This window comes from Schistocerca cancellata, chromosome 1 (assembly GCF_023864275.1).
Source record: "Schistocerca cancellata isolate TAMUIC-IGC-003103 chromosome 1, iqSchCanc2.1, whole genome shotgun sequence".
Lineage (NCBI taxonomy): Eukaryota > Metazoa > Arthropoda > Insecta > Orthoptera > Acrididae > Schistocerca > Schistocerca cancellata.
This window is the reverse complement of record NC_064626.1, coordinates 299,124,161-299,144,724: the sequence shown is the minus strand read 5'-3', so window position 1 is coordinate 299,144,724 and position 20,564 is coordinate 299,124,161. Positions and strand designations below refer to the sequence as shown.

At 41.9% G+C, this 20,564-nt stretch overlaps 1 protein-coding gene across 4 annotated transcripts in view; it reads right to left on the bottom strand.

The window, feature by feature from the left end:
* The window catches only part of LOC126171962 (ankyrin repeat and SOCS box protein 3-like), a 255,336-nt gene that overhangs the window by 204,044 nt on the left and 30,728 nt on the right, over positions 1-20,564 (bottom strand). For all 4 annotated transcript variants that reach the window (XM_049920840.1, XM_049920841.1, XM_049920843.1 and 1 more), the window contains exon 3: positions 7,652-7,807. In XM_049920840.1, coding sequence (XP_049776797.1) covers positions 7,652-7,807 — 156 coding nt within the window. The remainder of the gene's footprint in view (positions 1-7,651; positions 7,808-20,564) is intronic.

Genomic DNA, 20,564 nt, shown 5'->3' with positions numbered 1-20,564 from the left:
GAAAAAACTTAGGCCGAGCAGTGGGTTTGAGTGTGATGTGAGGTTCAAAGTCGTTTGCACTGCCTAACCCAGGAGAAAAAATGGATGAAAATGTCGTCGACAAGGAATCCAATTGGGCATAAGGAATAGCATCAGAGACGATATTGACAGAGTCATCTATGGAGAACCCAAAAACACGAAAGGCATCGAAAGCAAAAAGATTCTCTGCGTTACTCTGGTCAACCACAAATATGGGAACAGTGTCCCAAGAGAGAAATCTTCTGTTTATTGTACGTCCGTAATTGCCGAGTGACAGGTGACAGGAGTGGAGAACCCAACTGAAGATACGTCTGAGAATTAATTATAGTGGCAGCAGAACCGGTATCTACCTGCATGCGAACATCTCGACCAAGGATTTGGACAGTGAGGAATAACTTCCCTGAAAGGGAAGAAGTGCAATTGACAGACAACACAGAATCAGAATCAGCGTCATGTTCATGAACATCATGTATGCGGTCGGATTTGCAAACGCAAGACACATGACCTTTCTTTTTGCAATTGTGACACAGCCCAACGTTGGGGACAATCCTCGCGTGAATGTTTCGTAAAACACCACGGGCATGAAGGAAGTTGCCGGGGGTTTTGCTGCAGTTTCTTAGCAGGTTGTTTACGGTTAGGCCGAGGCTGCGCGTGGGACTGCACTGCGGCCACGTCGGCCGGCGGGGACGCGCCACACGCTTCGTCAACAGCGCACAGGGGTTGTATTTCCCCGACATCACCCCACGCCTCTATTTGCGGCCCAGCGGTGCGAGAAATTTCAAAAGACTGCGCAATGGAGAGAACTTCATCTAGAGTCGGATTTGCCAACTGAAGGGCACGTTGCCGAACTTCTTAGTCGGGCGCCGACCGGATAATAGCATCCCGTACCATGGAATCAGCATAGGATTCTTTGTGAACGTCAGTAACAAATTGACACTTTCGACTGAGGCCGTGAAGTTCAGCAGCCCAAGCGCAACAGGATTGATGTGGCTGTTTTTGACAACAATAGAAGGCAGCACGAGAGGCTACCACATGCGTTTGCTTTTGAAAGTAGACAGACAGAAGTGAGCACATTTCAGCAAAGGACAAAGACGCAGGATCCTTCAAAGGCGCCAATTGTGACAACAACCGATACATTGGAGGTGAAATCCAGGAAAGGAACAGAGACTTACATGGTTGTTCGTCCGTGACGTGAAATGCCAAGTGCTGTCAAAGACGTTTTTCATAATCAGACCAGTCTTCCACTGTCTCGTCGTAAGGAGGAAAAGGAGGTATAGCCAACGACGAGAAACACCATGCATTTGATGCCGTGGCGAAATCGCGAATCGCTGCTGTTAGAAGCGTTTGCTGTTCAAGGAGATTTTGCAATAGTTGCTCGACAGTAGCCATGGAACCATGTGGGTCAACGGTGAAAGGGAAAAATCCACTACCTCGTCGCCAATTGTTGTAACATCAAGTTTAACACATATATTTCAGAACAACACAACACATATAAGTCACAGAGTAAGTTGACAAGCAAGACATGTGTACAAGTTAGCATTCGAATGAGCACTGAGTCCCAGTCTAGCGGCCGCTGCTCGGCTGGCTGCTTAGGTGGCGCAGCTGCTGCATGGCTGGCAGACAGCGCCGCACGTAGGGGGCGCGCGTAATTGCGCGGCGGTGCTTTGAATGATTGGCGAGTCACAACACTCTTGCACCTCTTCGCAGGAATTTTGCACTCAGCCATTGAATATTGCACATCCTACAGTGAAAATGTGAACATTTTAACTATTATTCCAGAGACATTTTCAAAGAAAACAACTTTGAATCATGTTCCATCGGTATCAAAGCACACGGTAGACATATCAAGAAATGTGAGGACTGTATAAGGAGTCTTTAGAAGACCAGATCCCTATTGTGGTCATCCTGTAGAAGCAGCTCAAGTTCAAATAGTGCAGTCATTTCATCTGGAAGATAAATGGGACTGTTCTTGCCAGAGTGCCAACAAAAAAAGACACTATAACTGTAACAGCTGAAGGTCAAAAAGTTGTGAAAGTGAAGAAGTACATGACTTGCAGTATTAAAGAAACTTTTGCAATTTATAAGAGTAACTATACAACTTCACATTTTGGAAGATCAAAATTTTATGCACTATGACCTAAATGGGTAGTTCCACACCCACCTAGAAATGTCTGTTTATTTGTGTACTGTGGGAGTTTTGAACTTTGTGTGGTAACTTTGAAGAACTTACTAGAGCATGTGACCTATGACATCTTGCTTGAGCATGTGAAGTCATTAGTAGTCTGTGAGGAAAAGCGAGAGACTTGTTTGTTTCAAGAATGTGGTGACTACCCTGGAAAAGCAGGACTGTCTTTACAGACACTTGGCCTGGAAGATGTAGCAGATAACTATGCAGAAATTACATATGTGACATGGGAGGAAAATAAACTAACTGAGAAAACTGTTGCCTTTGACAGTTTCATTAATGATCTTTGTAAACGGTCAGTGAAAGCAATAACTCACCACCATCTGAAGAAATTGCAACAACACATTGCAGAAGTGAAAGGGTGTGTACAGGTTGTAGAACTATGTTTAGTGTTTCACTGTGATTTTGCTGAGAACTGGTCTAATTCTCCCACACGAAGTACAAGGATATCACTGAAGCAATGATTGGGTTTCAGTTTTTACTGGAGTGACAGATTTTCAAAAGAAGATCACAAGTGTTGCAGTTATAAGTGATGACACAGGGCATGGGAATGAAATGAGCGTTTGGCGTCATTGGCCGGGAGGCCCCTTACGAGGCAGGTCCGGCCGCATTGGTACAGGTCTTATTACATTCGATGCCACATGGGGAGGCCTGCGTGGCAGATGGGGATGAAATGATGATGAAGACAACACAACACCCAGTCCTTGAGTGGAGAAAATCCCTGACCCAGCCGGCAATCAAACCTGGGCTCCTTAGGATGGCAGTCCATCAAGCTGACCATTCAGCTATTGGGATGGACATGACACAGGACATGGCTCAGCACATGCTTTGCAAGCAACGCACAAAATTCTTCAACTGCAAACAGGGGCAGAGAAGATCATCATTATTTTTGATGGTACTCCTAGTCATTTTAAAAATCATTACCAGCTGTTCGAATTGAGTAAGTCGCTTGTGCCAGCTGACTGGGTATACAGTGATACTGGTCACGGGAAGGGGCCTTGTGATGGTGTAGGAAGCCTGCTGAAGCACCATGCTACAAAACATAATCTTTCCAGACCAAATACAGTTGTGATTCAGAATGCTGTGGATTTTTTTATGAGAGTCATGAAATCTTATACACCCACAGCCCTCATTCTTCTGTCCAAAGAGGAAATCAAAGAATTCTGTGAGCAGAAAAAAGAAGAATGGTCCAAACAAAATACTCCTGTAAAAGAAATTCAGAAGACACATTTTTGGACTCAAAGTGATGGATGAACTCATACTGCACACACTTTAAAGAGCAAGAAAGAAGAAATTTTGTTCGTTTGGCCAACACCTCAGAAACAGCAGGATAATATTCTGATTCACAACCTGAGAAGGGGGATGTTTGTGGCATGTGTGTGACTGTGACTGACTGGTGGATTGCAGAGATTATAGACACCAGTCATGAGCTAAATGAAACTGTGGTGAACTCTATGCTACCACATGGACCAGCTGCTGGATATAGATTTCCAGCTGAAGGACAGCAACAATGCCATCAGTGCTCACTTCCTGTTCACAATGTTTTAAAGACTGTAAGTGCTCCAGTTCCCTATTGGTTCAACAGGAAGGCACCGCTCTGTATCAAAGGAAGATACTGAAGCAGTGGAACACATTTTTACTTCAATGGCTGGCTAATTTCAGCACAAAACATAGCGCACAGAAGTTGTATAAATTGAAACCTTCAAGTCTTTGGACCTTTCATGTACATTTAAAATGCTTGAAAAAGAGTCTCTTACTCATCTTTCAAAACTAAAATTATGTTAAATAAGGCTAGGTTCTGACTTTTATGAGCCTGTCATGTGATAACATGATAACAAAACAGTTTTTATGTATGGTAAAAATTTCAATTGTTTATAAAACCTACTTAACCTAAAATTGGAAGCTCTCCTTTTTAGGGAATGTAGGACTATTTGGTACTAATCAACAGACAAAAGATCAAAATTTTATGGATTGGCATTTCTGAAAAAAAAAAAAAATTCTTCCATAAACTGTACAAAAAGTTCAGAACGCTTTAGTAAAAGAACTTTGACAGATAAGTCCAAATGGAGGATTTCTTTGTAATCATAATGCAATTATCTTTCAAATAAAAAAAATCCCAATGAAATATCTAGAACTGTTCCAGTGATACAGCGTTTAAAATTTTTTTCCAAAATTCACATCTTCAAAATGATATGTGCAGTGTCATCTTTTGAGAGCTGTATCTCGGAGCAGAAACTTTTTTGAAGAAAACAAAAGAATACATGTTCCTTACATAGTCATACATTTTAACATATGCTAAATTCAATAACATCCACAACTATAAAGGTAAGATATTTTCCTAGCCTGGCTGAATTGATATAGACTATGCCATACTATCATTTACACACAGTCACAGCACTTCTTCAGTATGTCTTCAATGTAGAATTTGCTATGTAAATTCAAGAAAGTCATCCAATTACTACTATAAAAATCATAGTTTATGATTTAAAACAACGGAGTCATACCTGGACAAGATTCTGACAAGTCTGAATGTTAAGAAATCAACTGCTGATCCCTTGGGGGGAAAATCCCATTAAAGTTTACGTGGATGCTACACTGATTAAAAGTAAAATCTGTGACTGAAGAATGCTTTCAAAGAATAGCTGAAAGAAAAATTCAAACTCATGTACCTTGGAGAAGTCTCAAATTGCATACACATTTACTCTACAAGGTCTTTCGTTGTCAGATGACACTCATTAGATGATTCCAGAAACTGGATGCACACAACATGAAGGACTGAAGACTGATCTCAAAGCAACTAGATAAAAATAAAGCACTCACTCATGAAATGAGGAAAAAGAAACAGTGAAGAAAGAGAATCTTCTTTACTGAAAAGCCACGGCTAGTCTTATAAATGCAATGAGCTACCTGAAGCCTAGTCCTTCCAAATAGGACAGCCGTGTCTTAAGCAGTTGTCACATGGGACGAGGCAGCTAATGGTGATACAGATGCTAATGGGAAATCAAATGTCAGGAGACACGGTGACTTCAGCAAACTGGATGAGCTAGTTCACCATGATTTTGTGCTCTTAGTGCTCTCCAGTGGCAGTTATTGACTTTATATGACCCACAAACCATGCAGTTTTTTACAGAAATGTTTGGGCATAAAATTCATACATTAGCTCTATTGAAACACACATTTCCTCCCTTATCGATATTCTAGACACATTGTTCTGCCTGTAGTGTACATAAATAAAAACTTCAATAATCCATGAATATGTAATAAGGCAAAAAGGAAATAGACATGTAGAATCAGTAATGACACCTGCTTATAAAAGTTCACAAAATCAAACAAACTCACTCCTGACAGAGGGAGCACCTATATTTGCATAACATCAAACATCAGAGAAATTGTCGCTATTAATTTAATAATGTCCCACAGCCTTTTGCAAAATGTGAAGACAAAGAAAAACATCTGGTTACAACAGGATGTGAACCCACTATACGCTGTGTTACAACATAGCACCCCTACCAATTATACTACACACTGACGTTCTGCCTTCAGCGACCCTGTACATATGTTACAGTTCTGTGAACGCTTTAATCACTGATTATGTTATTAATTGACATTTTAATTACAACAAATCTTACCAAGAAGGACATGTTTTTAACAAAACTTAAAAGCACAGATGCCTTACAGTGGCATACTTTTATTAATATGTGAGTTGTAGCATGAAAGTAACCAAATACGGAAATTTTTCAACCATCAGTATGACGTTTCCTATTTAACTGAAACAAGTAGTACCAATAATGAAATGTTCTTGAGAGAGTCAATGGGCTGGTGCTTAGAAACAGTATACAGTAATAGGTTATAACACAAAGCCCATGAAATATGGGCTTAAACACGACTAATACAATATTGCATCTCACAAGTTCTGCATTGACATACAGAGTGTTCTTGCTTATTATTGGTTCTACTTCACGTGGCACATTGTCAAAATATCACAGAACTTGATTTTATGTTTCAATGACACAATGGCTTATTGACATGAAATAGCAGGAAGTGACATCACAAAACATGTCAATGTTAGCTAACTCATACTGTGAGATGACAGTTTAAACCAATGCACCACCTCACTTAGTGACATGAAAATAGCCAAACCTCCAGTCTTATTAACACATAATTGACTCTGTACAACAAATATCAGTGGTGGGGCTTAAAAACGTTATAATCTACCCCTCACTGTGTTCCTATCTTTGCTGAATTACATGTATTGCCAAGCACACATCATCTGGATTTAATTATTTGTATTGATTGCCCAGTGTTGTATTTTTTACACTGTAAAAGTTACTAATAAACTACATATCTGACAATGCATATTCTTTGAGTCAGTCTTTTTTTGTTGTTGTTTATAAATAACATAAAATTAATGAAGTTCTCTATACAGAAGATAAGGAAAACAGAGTTTAAGTTTCTGACAGGCAAAGATTCAGGCTAATTTGTCCAGCAAACGGACACTGTTACCGTTTCATCACTGTTACTATGAATGTAAAACTTATACACAACAAGTTAATAGTGGTGCAGCACATAGCCACAATAATTTTCTGCCATATACTGTCTATAAAACAAGTGGTAGCCTACAGTGAAATTCCAGAATGGGGTTTTAGTATATTCCTTCATCTAATGATTGTAATATACATAGTGGTTTAATTCTGCTTTCATTTTTTACACACATAAACAAAATAAAAGAAACATCAAACCATGGCAAAAACCTAAAGTCATAAAATATATGATTAAAAAAATTAGAACCACATGGTGTTAAATGGGATTCTTCAGAATGACACGTTTCACTCTTATTCTCTTATGCAAATGATGTTCATGAGAAGTGAAAACATGGCTTAGGTTGTTACTAAGTGTAGATCATCCCATTGTGCATGCTCTCATTTTATGAATGTGCTGATGAAGTGTATGTCACATCAGCTCCAGGCATCACCAAGGTGCAAATGCGAGCAAACCTCTCCACCTGCTGTGGCAGAGTGCTTGTTTTTTGGGAGCCATGGTTGACAGTACCTTGGAGAGCAAGGAGGATGCGTGCAAGAACGTAAATGATGAAAAACAAGTGGAAAATCACTGTCTTTAGTTCAACTGCTAAATCGATTACAAGGTAAAGTTCACATATACGCATCAGGGAGATAGATTGTACATGGAGTTACAATTTCATCACATAACACTCCAACTGAAATTACTCAATAAAAAATATTTAATTAAACTGAATCCAAGGCAAAATGTATTACTCATTTAGTTAAAATAAAATGAAGGGTGACAATAATGAAATTGATGGTTCTTCTTCAGTGTGAAGGGAGACAGGTAAACAAGCTGAAGATCATTTTTAAAAAAAAATCAAATCAAAACATAATAAATCAAGAAGTACAGCAGAAACACACATATGATACTTTGCTCAAACTTTACCTTTATGTAATGGTGTGAACTCTTCATTGTTGCCAAGATTCACATTTGCTGAGTGATTCAAAAGAATTTTCATTACATCAAGTTTAGATTCTGGATTAACAGACAAGAAAAGTGGTGTTTCTCCTTCATAAGTTCTTAAATCCTTAATGTCTCCATCTGCAAGTTAGAATTGCACTTTTGTTAAGACAAAATCTTAAGTCATACATTTATGGATCTTAATCAGAAACTGCTTTCAGACTTACAAGGAGCAAGACAGTGAAAGAAAAGGCAATGAAGGAAGGATGGTTAAGGATTAAGACCATGGGCTCATACACATGAAGTTGCAGGAGGACATTAACTATCGTTTTATTATTGTATTCACTCTAAGTAATTTTGAGAAACGTGAAACAACATAGCTGTATAGGATTGCAAAACTCACTCTCATGAGTACAAGTACAGCATTTTAACCAATGTGTCACCTTTTTAGTTACTAGAAATTAGAAGAAAGGGAGAGATGCAGGGGGAGAGAGGAGAATGAAGGGGTAGGAAGAGAAATGAAAAGGCAGCAAGTGGGGGCTTGTGGCGATTAAGTGAGGGGAGCAAAGTAAAACTGACAACACAAAGAGTATCTTAAACACCACAGTTCTTTCTGAGGAATGTCCTTATTGGAGGTGTATGCCATTTCCTTGCTCTGACCTGAAACCTGGGTCACTCAGTCAACGATAAGGGTATTAGTACTAGTCATTATTTGTTGATAGTACATTTTACAGAGACAGAGGTAGACTATCAATTGCTTCTGCCAGTTAATGTATGACTTGACTGACTCCACACCCCTGAAGGTCCTCCCTCATGATAGAATTTTCAGAACACAATGCATGAATGAATGAATAGATCTCAAATTTTATGTGGAATGATATCTACTTGATTATCTTCACATGTGTTAAAACATTTCCCGAGGAGAAAGTCACGGAAAGAATTCTAGGACAAACCACGGAATGGAGCACAGACCTTCAGACACAGAATCAAACTTTGTGTAAAGTTTTAAAAAAAGATGAACAAAAATAATTATTTGCATTTGGTGTCACTACTTCTACCACATTCTACTCAACTAAAAGTATAGCGACCAATTTGGAAATGTTTTGATTTGCAGGCTGTGGTTAGCCACCTGGAGGTCTTTAGATGACAGTTGGTTAAATGGTCCCATAATGTGCATAGTATGGTATTGTCGTGTAGAATCCAGAATTGAGTGTCTGCTGCAACAGCATGGTTATCAAACCAAAATAACGTTCACTGAGCACACAGGAAAGTACAGATATAGCTGAACTGCTGGCCTCAGCAGGGATTGTTCCTATTTATACACATTTAGACGTAAATTACAATATTCAATATGACAATATTTCCTAGAACCTTCCATAATTCAGAAATGTTAAACCATAAGCAACTGCAGAAGAATGGGACTTGAATCTGTGGCTAGTACCCAGCCAGCCAGTGACTAGAATAACTACAACATAGTGTAAGATGCACAGCATGCAGCTCTGCTGCCTCCTCCTCATAAAACAACAACACACTGTTCTGAAGAGGGACAGGGATCCAGTCAGTATGCCACATATAGCAGTACTGATGGATCCTTGTGTTTTAGTCGCATTGTCACAATCTCATGGTCTATGCAATGTCCAAATGGACTTTTTCTCCAAAAAGGCGTCATGATCATAGGGCAGGTCTTCATGTTCCTAATGTTCGAAGTTCCTAGCTGCACCTAAGAACTATGGTTAGACTTTATGAAAAGGACAAGAACAATTGGCACATTGTTAGCTGTCTCATTTGGAAGATGTGCTTTGTTGTACTCCATATTTTTCGTTGTTTTAGTGGGGTACATTAACCTTACAGTGTGCACCTTTGGCATGCTAGTGTAGAAGGTGCCACTAAACCAGTTAAGTACACAATCAACGCATTTCATACTTTAATTATATATTTAAGCCATTGGTACTTCCTTCATATCTGAGAAAAATCACGTGTTGGTGAATTTGTTTTAAACACCTAGATCCTAAGACTTCATGTTTAATTTAAACACAATAATCGTAGCATCTACAACTATTCAGACACCCAAACAGCTTTGAAATGTCTGTCAGCCCCTGCAGTGAGATCAAAGATTATTGCAGAATGCCATGATGGCCTTGGGAGACTAGGCGATAGTAACAGGGTAAACCTACTGTGGGTCCCTGGTCACTCAGGAATTAGTGGTGATGAACATGCTGATAGACTGGCCAGGACTAGCATGGCGACTTCATTTATTGGACCATACCCTGTAGCATGCTGACTCCATTTACTGGACCATAACCTGTCCTAACTATCACTAAGGTGACCATAAAACCAAAACTATGTAGCTGGATCACGAGGCAACACGTACAGTATTAGACTATAAATCAAAAACAAGAACATGGCAAGCTAATGGTGCCGAAGCAATGTTTCAAGAGAAATTCTATAATCCTGAACTTGAGCAGAAACAGATTAAACTCATTGTAGAACTCATGACTAGCATGGGATGGAAACTTTAAGAAAAACCTACACATGATGGGTATAGAGAAAGAAGACACTAACTGTAGATTGTGTGGTGAGGAGGATGAAACTGTACCACATCTAATTTTCCAGTGCAAAGCTAAGGAGAGCACAAGACACAGAATACTCAGCTCAGTAGAGCCTGAAGAAATCATGTCTAGTAAGGAACTAGTAATGAGTCTCCAGCTTAAGGGTACTGGTTGGCTTTACTACAACCTCAGGGAGCAAAACCACACAATAGATTCAGTTTCAAAGAGGGCAACAGTGGACTAAGACCACTGTTGTTTTTGTTTCCCTGCATTAATCAAATTAAATCAAATCGAACACATTTTTAATGTTGACTATATCAATATTCGAGTCTGTGTTGCAATATACAAGGTGTGATCAAAAAGTAACAGGAATTTTTATTTATAACAGGAATTTTTACTTATTCCCAAAATCAACCTTGTCCCCTTCAAAGTAATCTCCCTCACATAAAATACTCTTGTACCAGCACTTTTTCCCATCTTGAAAGCACTTTTAACTCACTTTTCATTATGGTGTTCAGCTCCTTCAGCAATTATGTTTTTGTATCATCAGTGATGGCAAAACGACATCTTTTTTCATGGTTCTCTCCAGCTTCGGGAATAGAAAGAAGTCACAGTGAGCCCTTTCTGGTGAATACTGTAGCTGAGGCAACACAATGGTTTTGTTTTTTGAAAAAAAATATATATATATATATCAAGAAGAAGCATTGAGGTGTGAGTGGGAGCATTATCATGATACAATTTCCACCAGCAGTTTTGCCACAATTCTGATAATTTTTACAGGATTGCTCCACACAAATGGCACATAACTTCCAGCTAGTATTCCTCATTGACCGTACAACCATAAGACAGGAATTCTTGATGCACTATCACATTGTAATCAAAGAAAACAGTGACAAGAAACTACACATATGATTGAACTTGTCAAATTTTTGGCAATCTTGGGTCTTCAGGCAATTTCCATTGGGATGACTGGGCCTTACTTTCAATGCCATACTCAGATACCCACCTTTTTCACTTGTTATAACCTTCTTTAGAAGCTCTGGAGTGTTGTCAACTTCATTAAGCAGTTCCTGAGCAATATCTACATGACAGGGTTTTTGTTCAAAATTATGCTGACATCATCAGCAACCTCTCTCATGATGATTCGGCACTTTTCTAGAAACGTGTTCTTTACTTTTTCTGCATTGTCATAAGTAACTGAAGTGCTCGGGTGTCCAGGACAGTCATCGCCTTAAATGTCTTTTCAATCCTCTTTGAAACATTTGTAAAGTAGTAGCAAAATGCCAGATCCTGATTGGCACTGGCAGCAGTCACTGCAAAATGCTCTGTCCTTGTCTGAGCGATGTCTCTGCGCATTGTTTGGTGACATCCCCGTTTCAGCATTGCTGCCATTGGTAAACAACTGTGTTTTTCTGAAATCCTCCTGATAGCTTCCCATCCTTTTGTCGAAGAATTCAAATGGTTGTCAATAGAGTTCAGGAAACTTGCCATGAGTTCTTCTTGCTGTCCTTAATTATGCATAGAGTCTTAGTTCTCGTGACTTGAAAGGCTGTAGGCTGGCTGCTGTTGGGCAGCATTTAAACCATAGAAGAATCGCGTGCCTGTCCCAGATTGCTTTACGACACTCATCAGTCCATCAAGGTACATGTTGCCTCCTACGATGACCTGAAAACTTGGGGATGGACATGTCAGCAGCATGATGGATCATTCATGTAATGTAGTCCACACTCTCTGGAATGAAGATCATCAGTTGCTTCCTGCTATGCTGAGTCTGAAGGGGCTGGAGAGCAATAGGAGAGGTCGATGGCTGAGAATGACTCAGCAGCAGCTGAGAAATGAGTTGGCCTGCGTTGAGGATGCACAGCTCCTAATACAGAAAGAGGTTCTCCAAAACTCAACCCCTCAGGTAGATATAGTTTGAGCCCCATATTACATTATGGGCATTGAAATCATCCAGTACTAGAAATAAGTGGGGCAGTTGTGTAGTAAGCCCTGCAAGAGCCTCAGCCCATCACATTCTGCAGAGGTGATACAGGGAGCAGATAGTGACCTTCTGACCCACATGAACAGCAATGGCTACTACTTGTAGGTCAGTAACCACAGACAGAGCAGAAGAGTGGTGTGTGTTATTGATAAACACAACCACCTCTCCCTTGGCTCTTTCCCTAGTCAGTTCATCCTATTGGTGGAAGGCACAACCCCATAGCACAGGGGCATCAGTGGCTTTGAAAGGTTTCTCCTGTAAACACAAGCACAGGGGGTGTGCCTATGCCAGGAGTTTCAGTTCCTCTACGTGAGTCCTGAACCCATAAACATTCCACTGTAGTATGGGAGCCATTTACCACAGGGGTTGCACTTTCACCCTTTCTTTCCACCAGAGTGGGGAGCCCGCAACAGGTGGAGGTTCAGCCTTGGTTCCCCAGGGAAGTCTTCACTGTACATCTTCTCTGAAGCAGAAGCGGTAGAACCATGAAATCGAATAACATCAATGTTACCTGACAGTCTACCACCTGTTTTTGCCTATGGTGGAAATTTCATATTTGCTATTTTGATCTGGGAGGAGTTTCTAGAACCTATCACAGCAACTGCGTAGGCAGTGACAGATTTTTTTATCATACTCTGTCTTCAGAGCTCCACAATGGTGGCAACTGTAGCTTTAGCTGATGCTTGCGTGAGAGCTATGGGCTCTGAAACAACTGCAGCTAGACAAATGCACTGAGAAACAAAGGTAATAGTGTTGAAAATGGCAACCTTCATTTGTGTAGAAGTGTTGACTGTCAAAAAAGACTTTTTAAGAGCTGAAGCAAAAAATGGCCTTATAGATCATCTTGGCCTTTTGAAGTTTTAATCTCCTACATCTTCCTTCCTTCAAAGAAGACACTGCAGTCCATATTCCAGACACAGTGAAACATTGACCAATTTACACACTTTGGAGGAGAGGTCTTGTAACTGGAATCCGACATGACTCGGAGAGGTAGGCTGACTGGCTGAGGGCGTGGACGGTGACTCACCAAAACCACAGAAAGACAACAGCTATCGACTACAACTAAGATGACAACTAAAGCTATAGACAGATACAACAGAATGACAAGTCTGAAGAGTGAACCAGATCGGAAGCTTAGACACAGAAAGATCATGAAACGAGCAATGATAGGTATGACATAAGCAACCAGAGCACAGTCGAAACACAACTGAATTCTGAGTCCCTGCATTGCCAGCTTAATAGGGTCCCTTTGAGCATCGATAGGCCAGTGCAGCAGGTGTGGCCTGTGCACAGCACTATGGCAGTGACAGCTTGGTCACAGGTTATAGGGGCGCTGCCTTGCAGTTGTCCTCTATGTCCACGCCTTCTGGCAGGCAGTCTAAATTGTCAGACTGGAATATCAGACACCCCCCTCCCCCAAAAATGGACACATAAGGCCTGAAACGCCCTGGTCGATGTTTTGGGACGTGAACAGGTGGTGTCCCGGCAGTGGAGGCCACCAGTTGTGAGAATAAATGTGAAACTTTGGGCTCTGTGCCAGGGAACTGCAGTGCGGGATGACCCTGGAGCAGACGGAGGCTGTGGTAATGTCTTGACCTGCATACCTGTGCCTATGGGAGCTGCCAACAGTGTCCTGGAGTGCAAATGGTACTCATGAGATGGAGGGACGTGGGAGGGCGGCAACTCCAACTCTGAGCAATCCACTACTGGAGGGGTAGGCTGGATGTGAGGATGAAGTTGGTTCATGTTCCAACGCTCCAAATCTTTCAGGGTATAAACTGTTGTAAGGCACCGTCCATGAGTGAACACTACCATAGGTGTCATCAAGGAGGGTTTTGCCCCATAAGAACATGTCCAAACAGCCGAATCAGGAGGTTACTGTCCAGCACGTCAGGTCTGGGGTTCCTTAGGTTGGGATGCCAGGAGATGACGGAAGGTACACAACGTCAACCATGGAGGAGTTCTGTTGGGCTGCAGTCATGGACAGAGATGGACTTCTCAGCACTCAGGAACTTTGTGAGTGCTGCTTTCGTGGTAGATTCACCCAAGACATTCAACATTTGTTGCTTAAATTTGCACACCATCCGCTCCACTTCGCCACTGGAGGAGGGTTGAAATGGTCAGCTACATAGGTGTTTGATGGCATTAGCAGTGCAGAACTATTCAAAAGCTGTAGCTGTGAACTGGGGGCCAATGGCAGTTATGATGATGTGGGGAAGCCCTCCAATGGCAAGAATCTGCAGAAGGGCTTTAAGTGTGGCAGCTGTGGTGGTGGACTCCATGCTGAATGTTTGAATAAACATCCACAACAGTAAGTCACATCGAGCCGAGGAAGGGGCCAGCAAATTCTAGATGAATGTGATCCCAAGAGTGATGGGGAGTAGGTGAGGAGGCGAAAGACTGAGGTGGGGCACCCTGATGGTGAGCACAGGCAGAACAGCAGCATACCACAGCCTCCACGTCCTTGTTCAGTCCTGGCCAGTAGACAGGTTGCCTGGCAAGGGCTTTCATCCATAACATATCCCAGAGCTTGCAATGGAAGAGTCCCAAGACATGAGTACATAAGAGAATTGGGATGAGAACACGGTGGATACCCACCTCCGCATCCAGTAGGAGCACATCAGAGCAATGGACAAATGATGAGAGAAGTGAGCCTGGACCCGCAGTTCGGGAGCACATGACTTCAAAAAAAAAAAAGTAGCCACCCATGGAGTATACAGTGTATGACATGCTGTAAGATAGGGTCGCAGCATGTGTCTGTCGCATGGTGAGTAGCGGTAATGGGAAACCCATCCAAGGTGTGTTGTCATTCCACATCAATGTGGAAAATGCGAGGGCTCCATGGTCAAATGCTGGGTCTAGTCCTGAGGGTAAATGTGAGAAGGCATCAGTGTTTGCATGTTGTACACTAGGTTTGTACTTGACATTGAATTGTAGAATCTAAGGAAAAGAGCCCAATGATGAAGCATTTGGGCTGTCTGTTGTGGTACCCAAGAGTGTGACCCAAATAGTGCCACTAATGGTTTATGGTCCATAATGAGAGTAAACTGGGTCACAAATAGGTACACAACCATGTATACCTATTTCATTTCTTCACAGCAAAGATGACTGCTAACGCCTCTTTCTCAATCACGGAGTAATTGCATTGGGCAGACGTCAAGAGTTTTTGAGACTTAGGTGACCGTCCACAGCCAGAACAAGAGGGCATAATGGGGAAAAGGGACTAAGGTAGGGTGCAGAACGTAACATGTACTTCAGTTGTGTGAAGGCCTGCTCACAGGCTGCTGACCACCAAAACGCAACGCCTTTCTTCTGCAACTGGATGTAAGGATGCATAATGAGTGCTCCCTGCCGAAGGAACTTAGAATAATAATTCACTTTCCCAAAAAAAGTCTGCAACTCTTGGAGGTTTTGGGGACACGGGAGAGACAATAGCAGAAACATTACAGTCAGTGGGCTGGATCCCGTCTGTGGGGAGCAAGTGACTAAGGTAGTCCACTTGTTCCTGGAAAAACTGGCATTTTTGTAGACGGCACCTGAGCCCTGCATCATGCAATGTAGTAAAGAGGGTACACAGGTTACGCAGGTGGTCTCGGCATGTAGTACCTGTAACAATTAAGTCATCAAGGTAAATGGTGCAAGAAGGGATGGACATGATTAACAGTTCCAGGTATCTCTGGAAAATCACTGGAGTAGAAGAGATCCCAAAAGGCAAATGCTTGTATTTTTATAAGTCAAAGGACATATTGATGACAACAATGCTTTGTCATTCCTCATCTAGAGGAATCTGTAAGCAAGCATCAGCAAGGTCTGTTTTAGAAAAACATTCACCTCCAACAAGCTTTGAGAGGAGGTTCTCTTGACAAGGTATGGGGTAGGTTTCCAGCAGAGGTTGGGCACTGAACTTCAAGTTCAAATCTCCACAAAGACGGAGAGAACCATTTGGCTTCTGGACCGTGACTGGAGGTGAGACCCAAGCACTAGTTTTGACCAGATCTGTGACCCCAGCATCATGAATACAATCAAGTTCAAGCTTAACGGCCATCCATAAGGAGGCTGGAAGAGGATGTGCTTGACAGAAACAGGGCACCACATCTTCACATACAGAAATATGTGCCTCCAAATTGACGGCACACCCCAGATATGCGAAAGAAGCATAAAGGTCACCAACTTCCTGGAAGGGGACTGTGTCTGACACGATCTGAAGTTCACCTGTGATGGAGAACCCAAACAGTGAGAACGCATCCAGGCTGAATACGTTGACAGCTGAATCACTGTTGACAACATACAGCATTAGAGGCTGCGTAACCATCTGATATGTTGCCGTAGTGGTGAACTGACCTATGAGGGGAATAGAGCTGTCACCATACACAACCAACTTGCGAGAGGGCGGGGCCAATGCTGGGTAACCCAGACAAGCCGATCTCGCGTTACTGACCAGGGAAACCGTCGCTTCTGTGTCAACTAGGAAACGAACATCCTGACGAGCAATTGTGAGAGCAATAAATAATTTTGGGACGTCAGGATTGCCCTGTGGAATAATGCTCTGAAGTTCATGCACTGTCCCGTGATGCAAGTTAGGAGTGGGGTTATACTGACCTGATGGCTGACAGCAGACAGTTCGGAGACATCAATCCTTGCCACAATGGGTCAGTGCGCCCAACAATTGGGGCAGTCTGCCCATTGATGCATTACACAACAGTCAGGACAAGAAGGCAGACCCCGCTGTTTGCATCGAAGCAGCAGGGCTGGCTGCTAAGAAGTCACTGACATGTCCAAAAGTGGTGAATCACAACGACGCTGTGGGGAAGAAGGTTTGCAAGAATTCCACCACACGGCGGTCATTGGCCCGCAGCAATCTGGGGGCAGACCATAAGATGTTCATTTACTGCCTGCGCAACCTCAAAAAAGTGCAGTTTTCAGTATGTAATTCAAGGAAGGATTGGTGATCTTGAGGGCTGCAATGCGAACTTCTGGATTGGGAGCCAACTGGACCACCACATCATGGATCAGGGAATTGGCACCTAAGGTTTTGCAAGTCAGGTAGGCACAGGTAAAATCACAATGACAACTCAGACCTTGCAAATCAATTACCCACGATCGAAAAGACTGGTCCATTTGCTTGTGGTACTGATGGAACTTGAGCCACGATGTGACCACATGGAACCACTGTGAATAATAGTTCAACAGCAGCAAACACAGTTCCTCAAAAGTGAGTGCAACTGGGTTTGAGAGGAGAGCCAACTTCTTAAGCAAGAACAACGCCTCCAGGGAATCCCAAGAAAGGAAGAGCAACCACTGGAGAGAATCATCAGAAACCCAAAAAGTGGTGAAGTGCTGTTTGCTGTTACAAGCACTGTAAATACGTGCCCCAGTCATCCTTGGAATTGTTAAATGGCGGAGACATAGGTGGGCAGGTCTCTATCTGGGAGGTGACCATAATAGCAATGGGTAGTGAACCTTGCACCTTGTAATCGGTCTGACAGCCGCTGAATTTACTGATTCAGAAGGTCTGTTTGCTGCTGGAAATGCTGATTGAACTACTGCTGCAATTGCTGCTGCAGGAGCAGCTGTTTCTGTTGCTGTTCCATGAGCTGTACGAGTTTCAAGTCCATAATGCACCATGAACCTTTTACCTCATCACCAATTCTTGTAACCGGAATCGGACACAACTTGGAGACGCAGGACAAACGGCCGAGGCGGTCGATGGTGAGTCGCCAAAAACTACAAAAAGACAACAGCTATGGACAACAATGAAGATAACAACTACAGCTATGGAAGGATACGACAGAATGGCAAGTCCAAAAGGTGAACCAAATTGAAAGCCTAGACATAGCACAATCAGGAACTGAACAACAATGGGTACAATGTAAGAGACCAGAGTGCAGTTGGAACACAACTGACTTCTGAGCCCATGCACTGCCAGGTTTATAGAGTCCCTGTGAGCTCGATAGGCTGGTGTGGCGGGCGTGGCGTGCACACAGCACTTCAGCGGCAACAGCAGATGTCACGAGTTATAGGGGTGCTGCCTACCGGCTGTCATCTAAACCATACTTTCTGACAGGCCATCCAAATCATCGGACCATGATACCAGAAGAGGGGCAACCATCTCCATAATGGACGGCCTTACCATATTTACCACAAGCGTCTTCACTCTTACATCCTAAGGCGGTGTGCCTAAAGTGCTGGCATTTAAAAGAATGCATTGGGTTGGAGACATAGGACCGCACACTTAGGCAAAGGAAGCCTGCCTTGATATACTCTGAGAGTTTTGTGCTATTGAAGGTAAGGATGAAGGAGTTAGATTTTACAAGATCCCATCCACTCTATTCAGTATATTTTACACATCAACAATCCCTTCTTGAGTGCACTCATCTTCCAATTCCTCCTTGGGAATGTCAACCAGGTCTCTCTGTGACACAACACCTTTCCTGTAAATGATAATTAATTGAAACCCTCAGCTGCCGACATGTGTTGTTGATATACCTCGATGTGGACAGCTGAAAATGTGTGCCCCGACTGGGACTCGAACCCGGGATCTCCTGTTTACATGGCAGACGTTCTATCCAGCAGAACCACCAAGGACACCGCTACAAACGTATATGACGCCCTATAACGTGGGGCTCCATCAGAAGACGAACTAATCAAGATTTAAAGCTGTTACAGGATTTGAGGCCCGAACAGAATCTTAGGAAGAAGAACGTCGTGCACTATTTGTTTAACAGGTCACGAGAAACGCAAGTCTTTCCAGTTGCTGGGGGAGACAACCGACAATGCAGAGGACGATTCAGCACAACCAATAGGCGACGACGCTGACTTCGAGTCTACGAGTGCGCAGCCAATCACATCGCCACTGATCTACGGAACTGCAAGAGTACAGCTGATCGCTGTACTTCACTGCTCGTCTTTAGGAGACCTCACTAGAGATTACTACGCAAAAGAATCAACCTCAGGTATTTAATTAATTTTTTCTAAAGAAATCTTGATAGGGGTTGTTTTTTTGTGTCACCTTGATAATAGTGTCGTAGTGTAGGAAGTGTGTATATTTATTGAAAAAGCATGTGATGATTTATATTAACTTTATAAACGGCTAGACGTAGGAGAAATAGAATGGATGATATGGAAGATTTACCATTCGGTGAACATAATGTTCAGATAAATGTGGTAGAGGGACTAGATCCGGGATTAGATTCTGTTGATTTGCAAGAAAGTATTCGTGATACCGCTCATAATATAGAAACAACTGCCAATGTGAATGTAAGCTTAGTAGAAGCGCAGAATACAGATACTGTGTTTGGAGATAGTATGTCGCAATCTAGTAATACCAATACTTTGGATGCTAGCTTGTTAATTAATATTCTTACTCAATTTAAAGATGAATTGGTTAAAGAAAGTAGATTAAAAGAAGTGGAGCATTCAGCGAGAGAAGCTGAGTGAGAAGTGGAACGTTCAGCGAGGGAAGCTGAGCGTTCTGCTAGAGACGCAGAGCGTTTCGCTAAATTGGAGGAAAGTATTTCTGCTAGAGAAGCAGAGTGTTTTGCCCAATTAGATGAGAATATTTTAAAAGAAAATAAAAAATTTGCCAATAAACTGGATAACTTAGACTCAGATTTTAAGAAAAGATTTTCAAAAATGTCCAAGATGACGTACAAGAGATTACTGAAAGGTCCGATACCTTGAGCATTAAAGTTACACATTTACAATCGAATCAGGATCAGATCGTAAAAGATGTTAATAACTTCGTAAAAGATGTTAATAATTTGACCGATAGGATGGATAAATTAGAATTTAATACTAAATAAGCCGTAGATAATTATTTAGAGGAACAATCGAAGGGCGCTGAAGAAAGATTATCTAAATGGTTTGAAGAAAAATTTTCCGGGGTTACTAATCAAGCCTCTGATATTGTAGATGATATTCAGCTGTCACGTCGGGAAATTATTAATGATTATAAGCAAGAATTTAAATTAATAAAGGAAAGAGCATTAGAGGAAGTATCAAAACAACATTTAAATTCAAATTCCAAAGTTTCTAGTAATGAAATTCGTGACGAGGGAATGGACAGATTGGATACCGGAGTGATGCAAACCGATCTCTTTTCTGACCATGATTTTAATTTTAGACCGAAGAAACGGGTGAAATTTGATGGAGAAGCGAATGAAAATGATGTAATGTCTGGCTGGGATTTGGAACCCCGAATGCAGCAAGGTTATTTATCTAATTTAAAAATTGAAGCCAGTATCTCTGAAAGTAGACAATTCCCCACATTTTCAATCGAGAAAAATAGCATTCAAATACATCGTAAAGTGTTCATTAACAGCTTTAAGAGAGTATTTCCCTAAGGTTGGACAGAAAAGGACAAAAT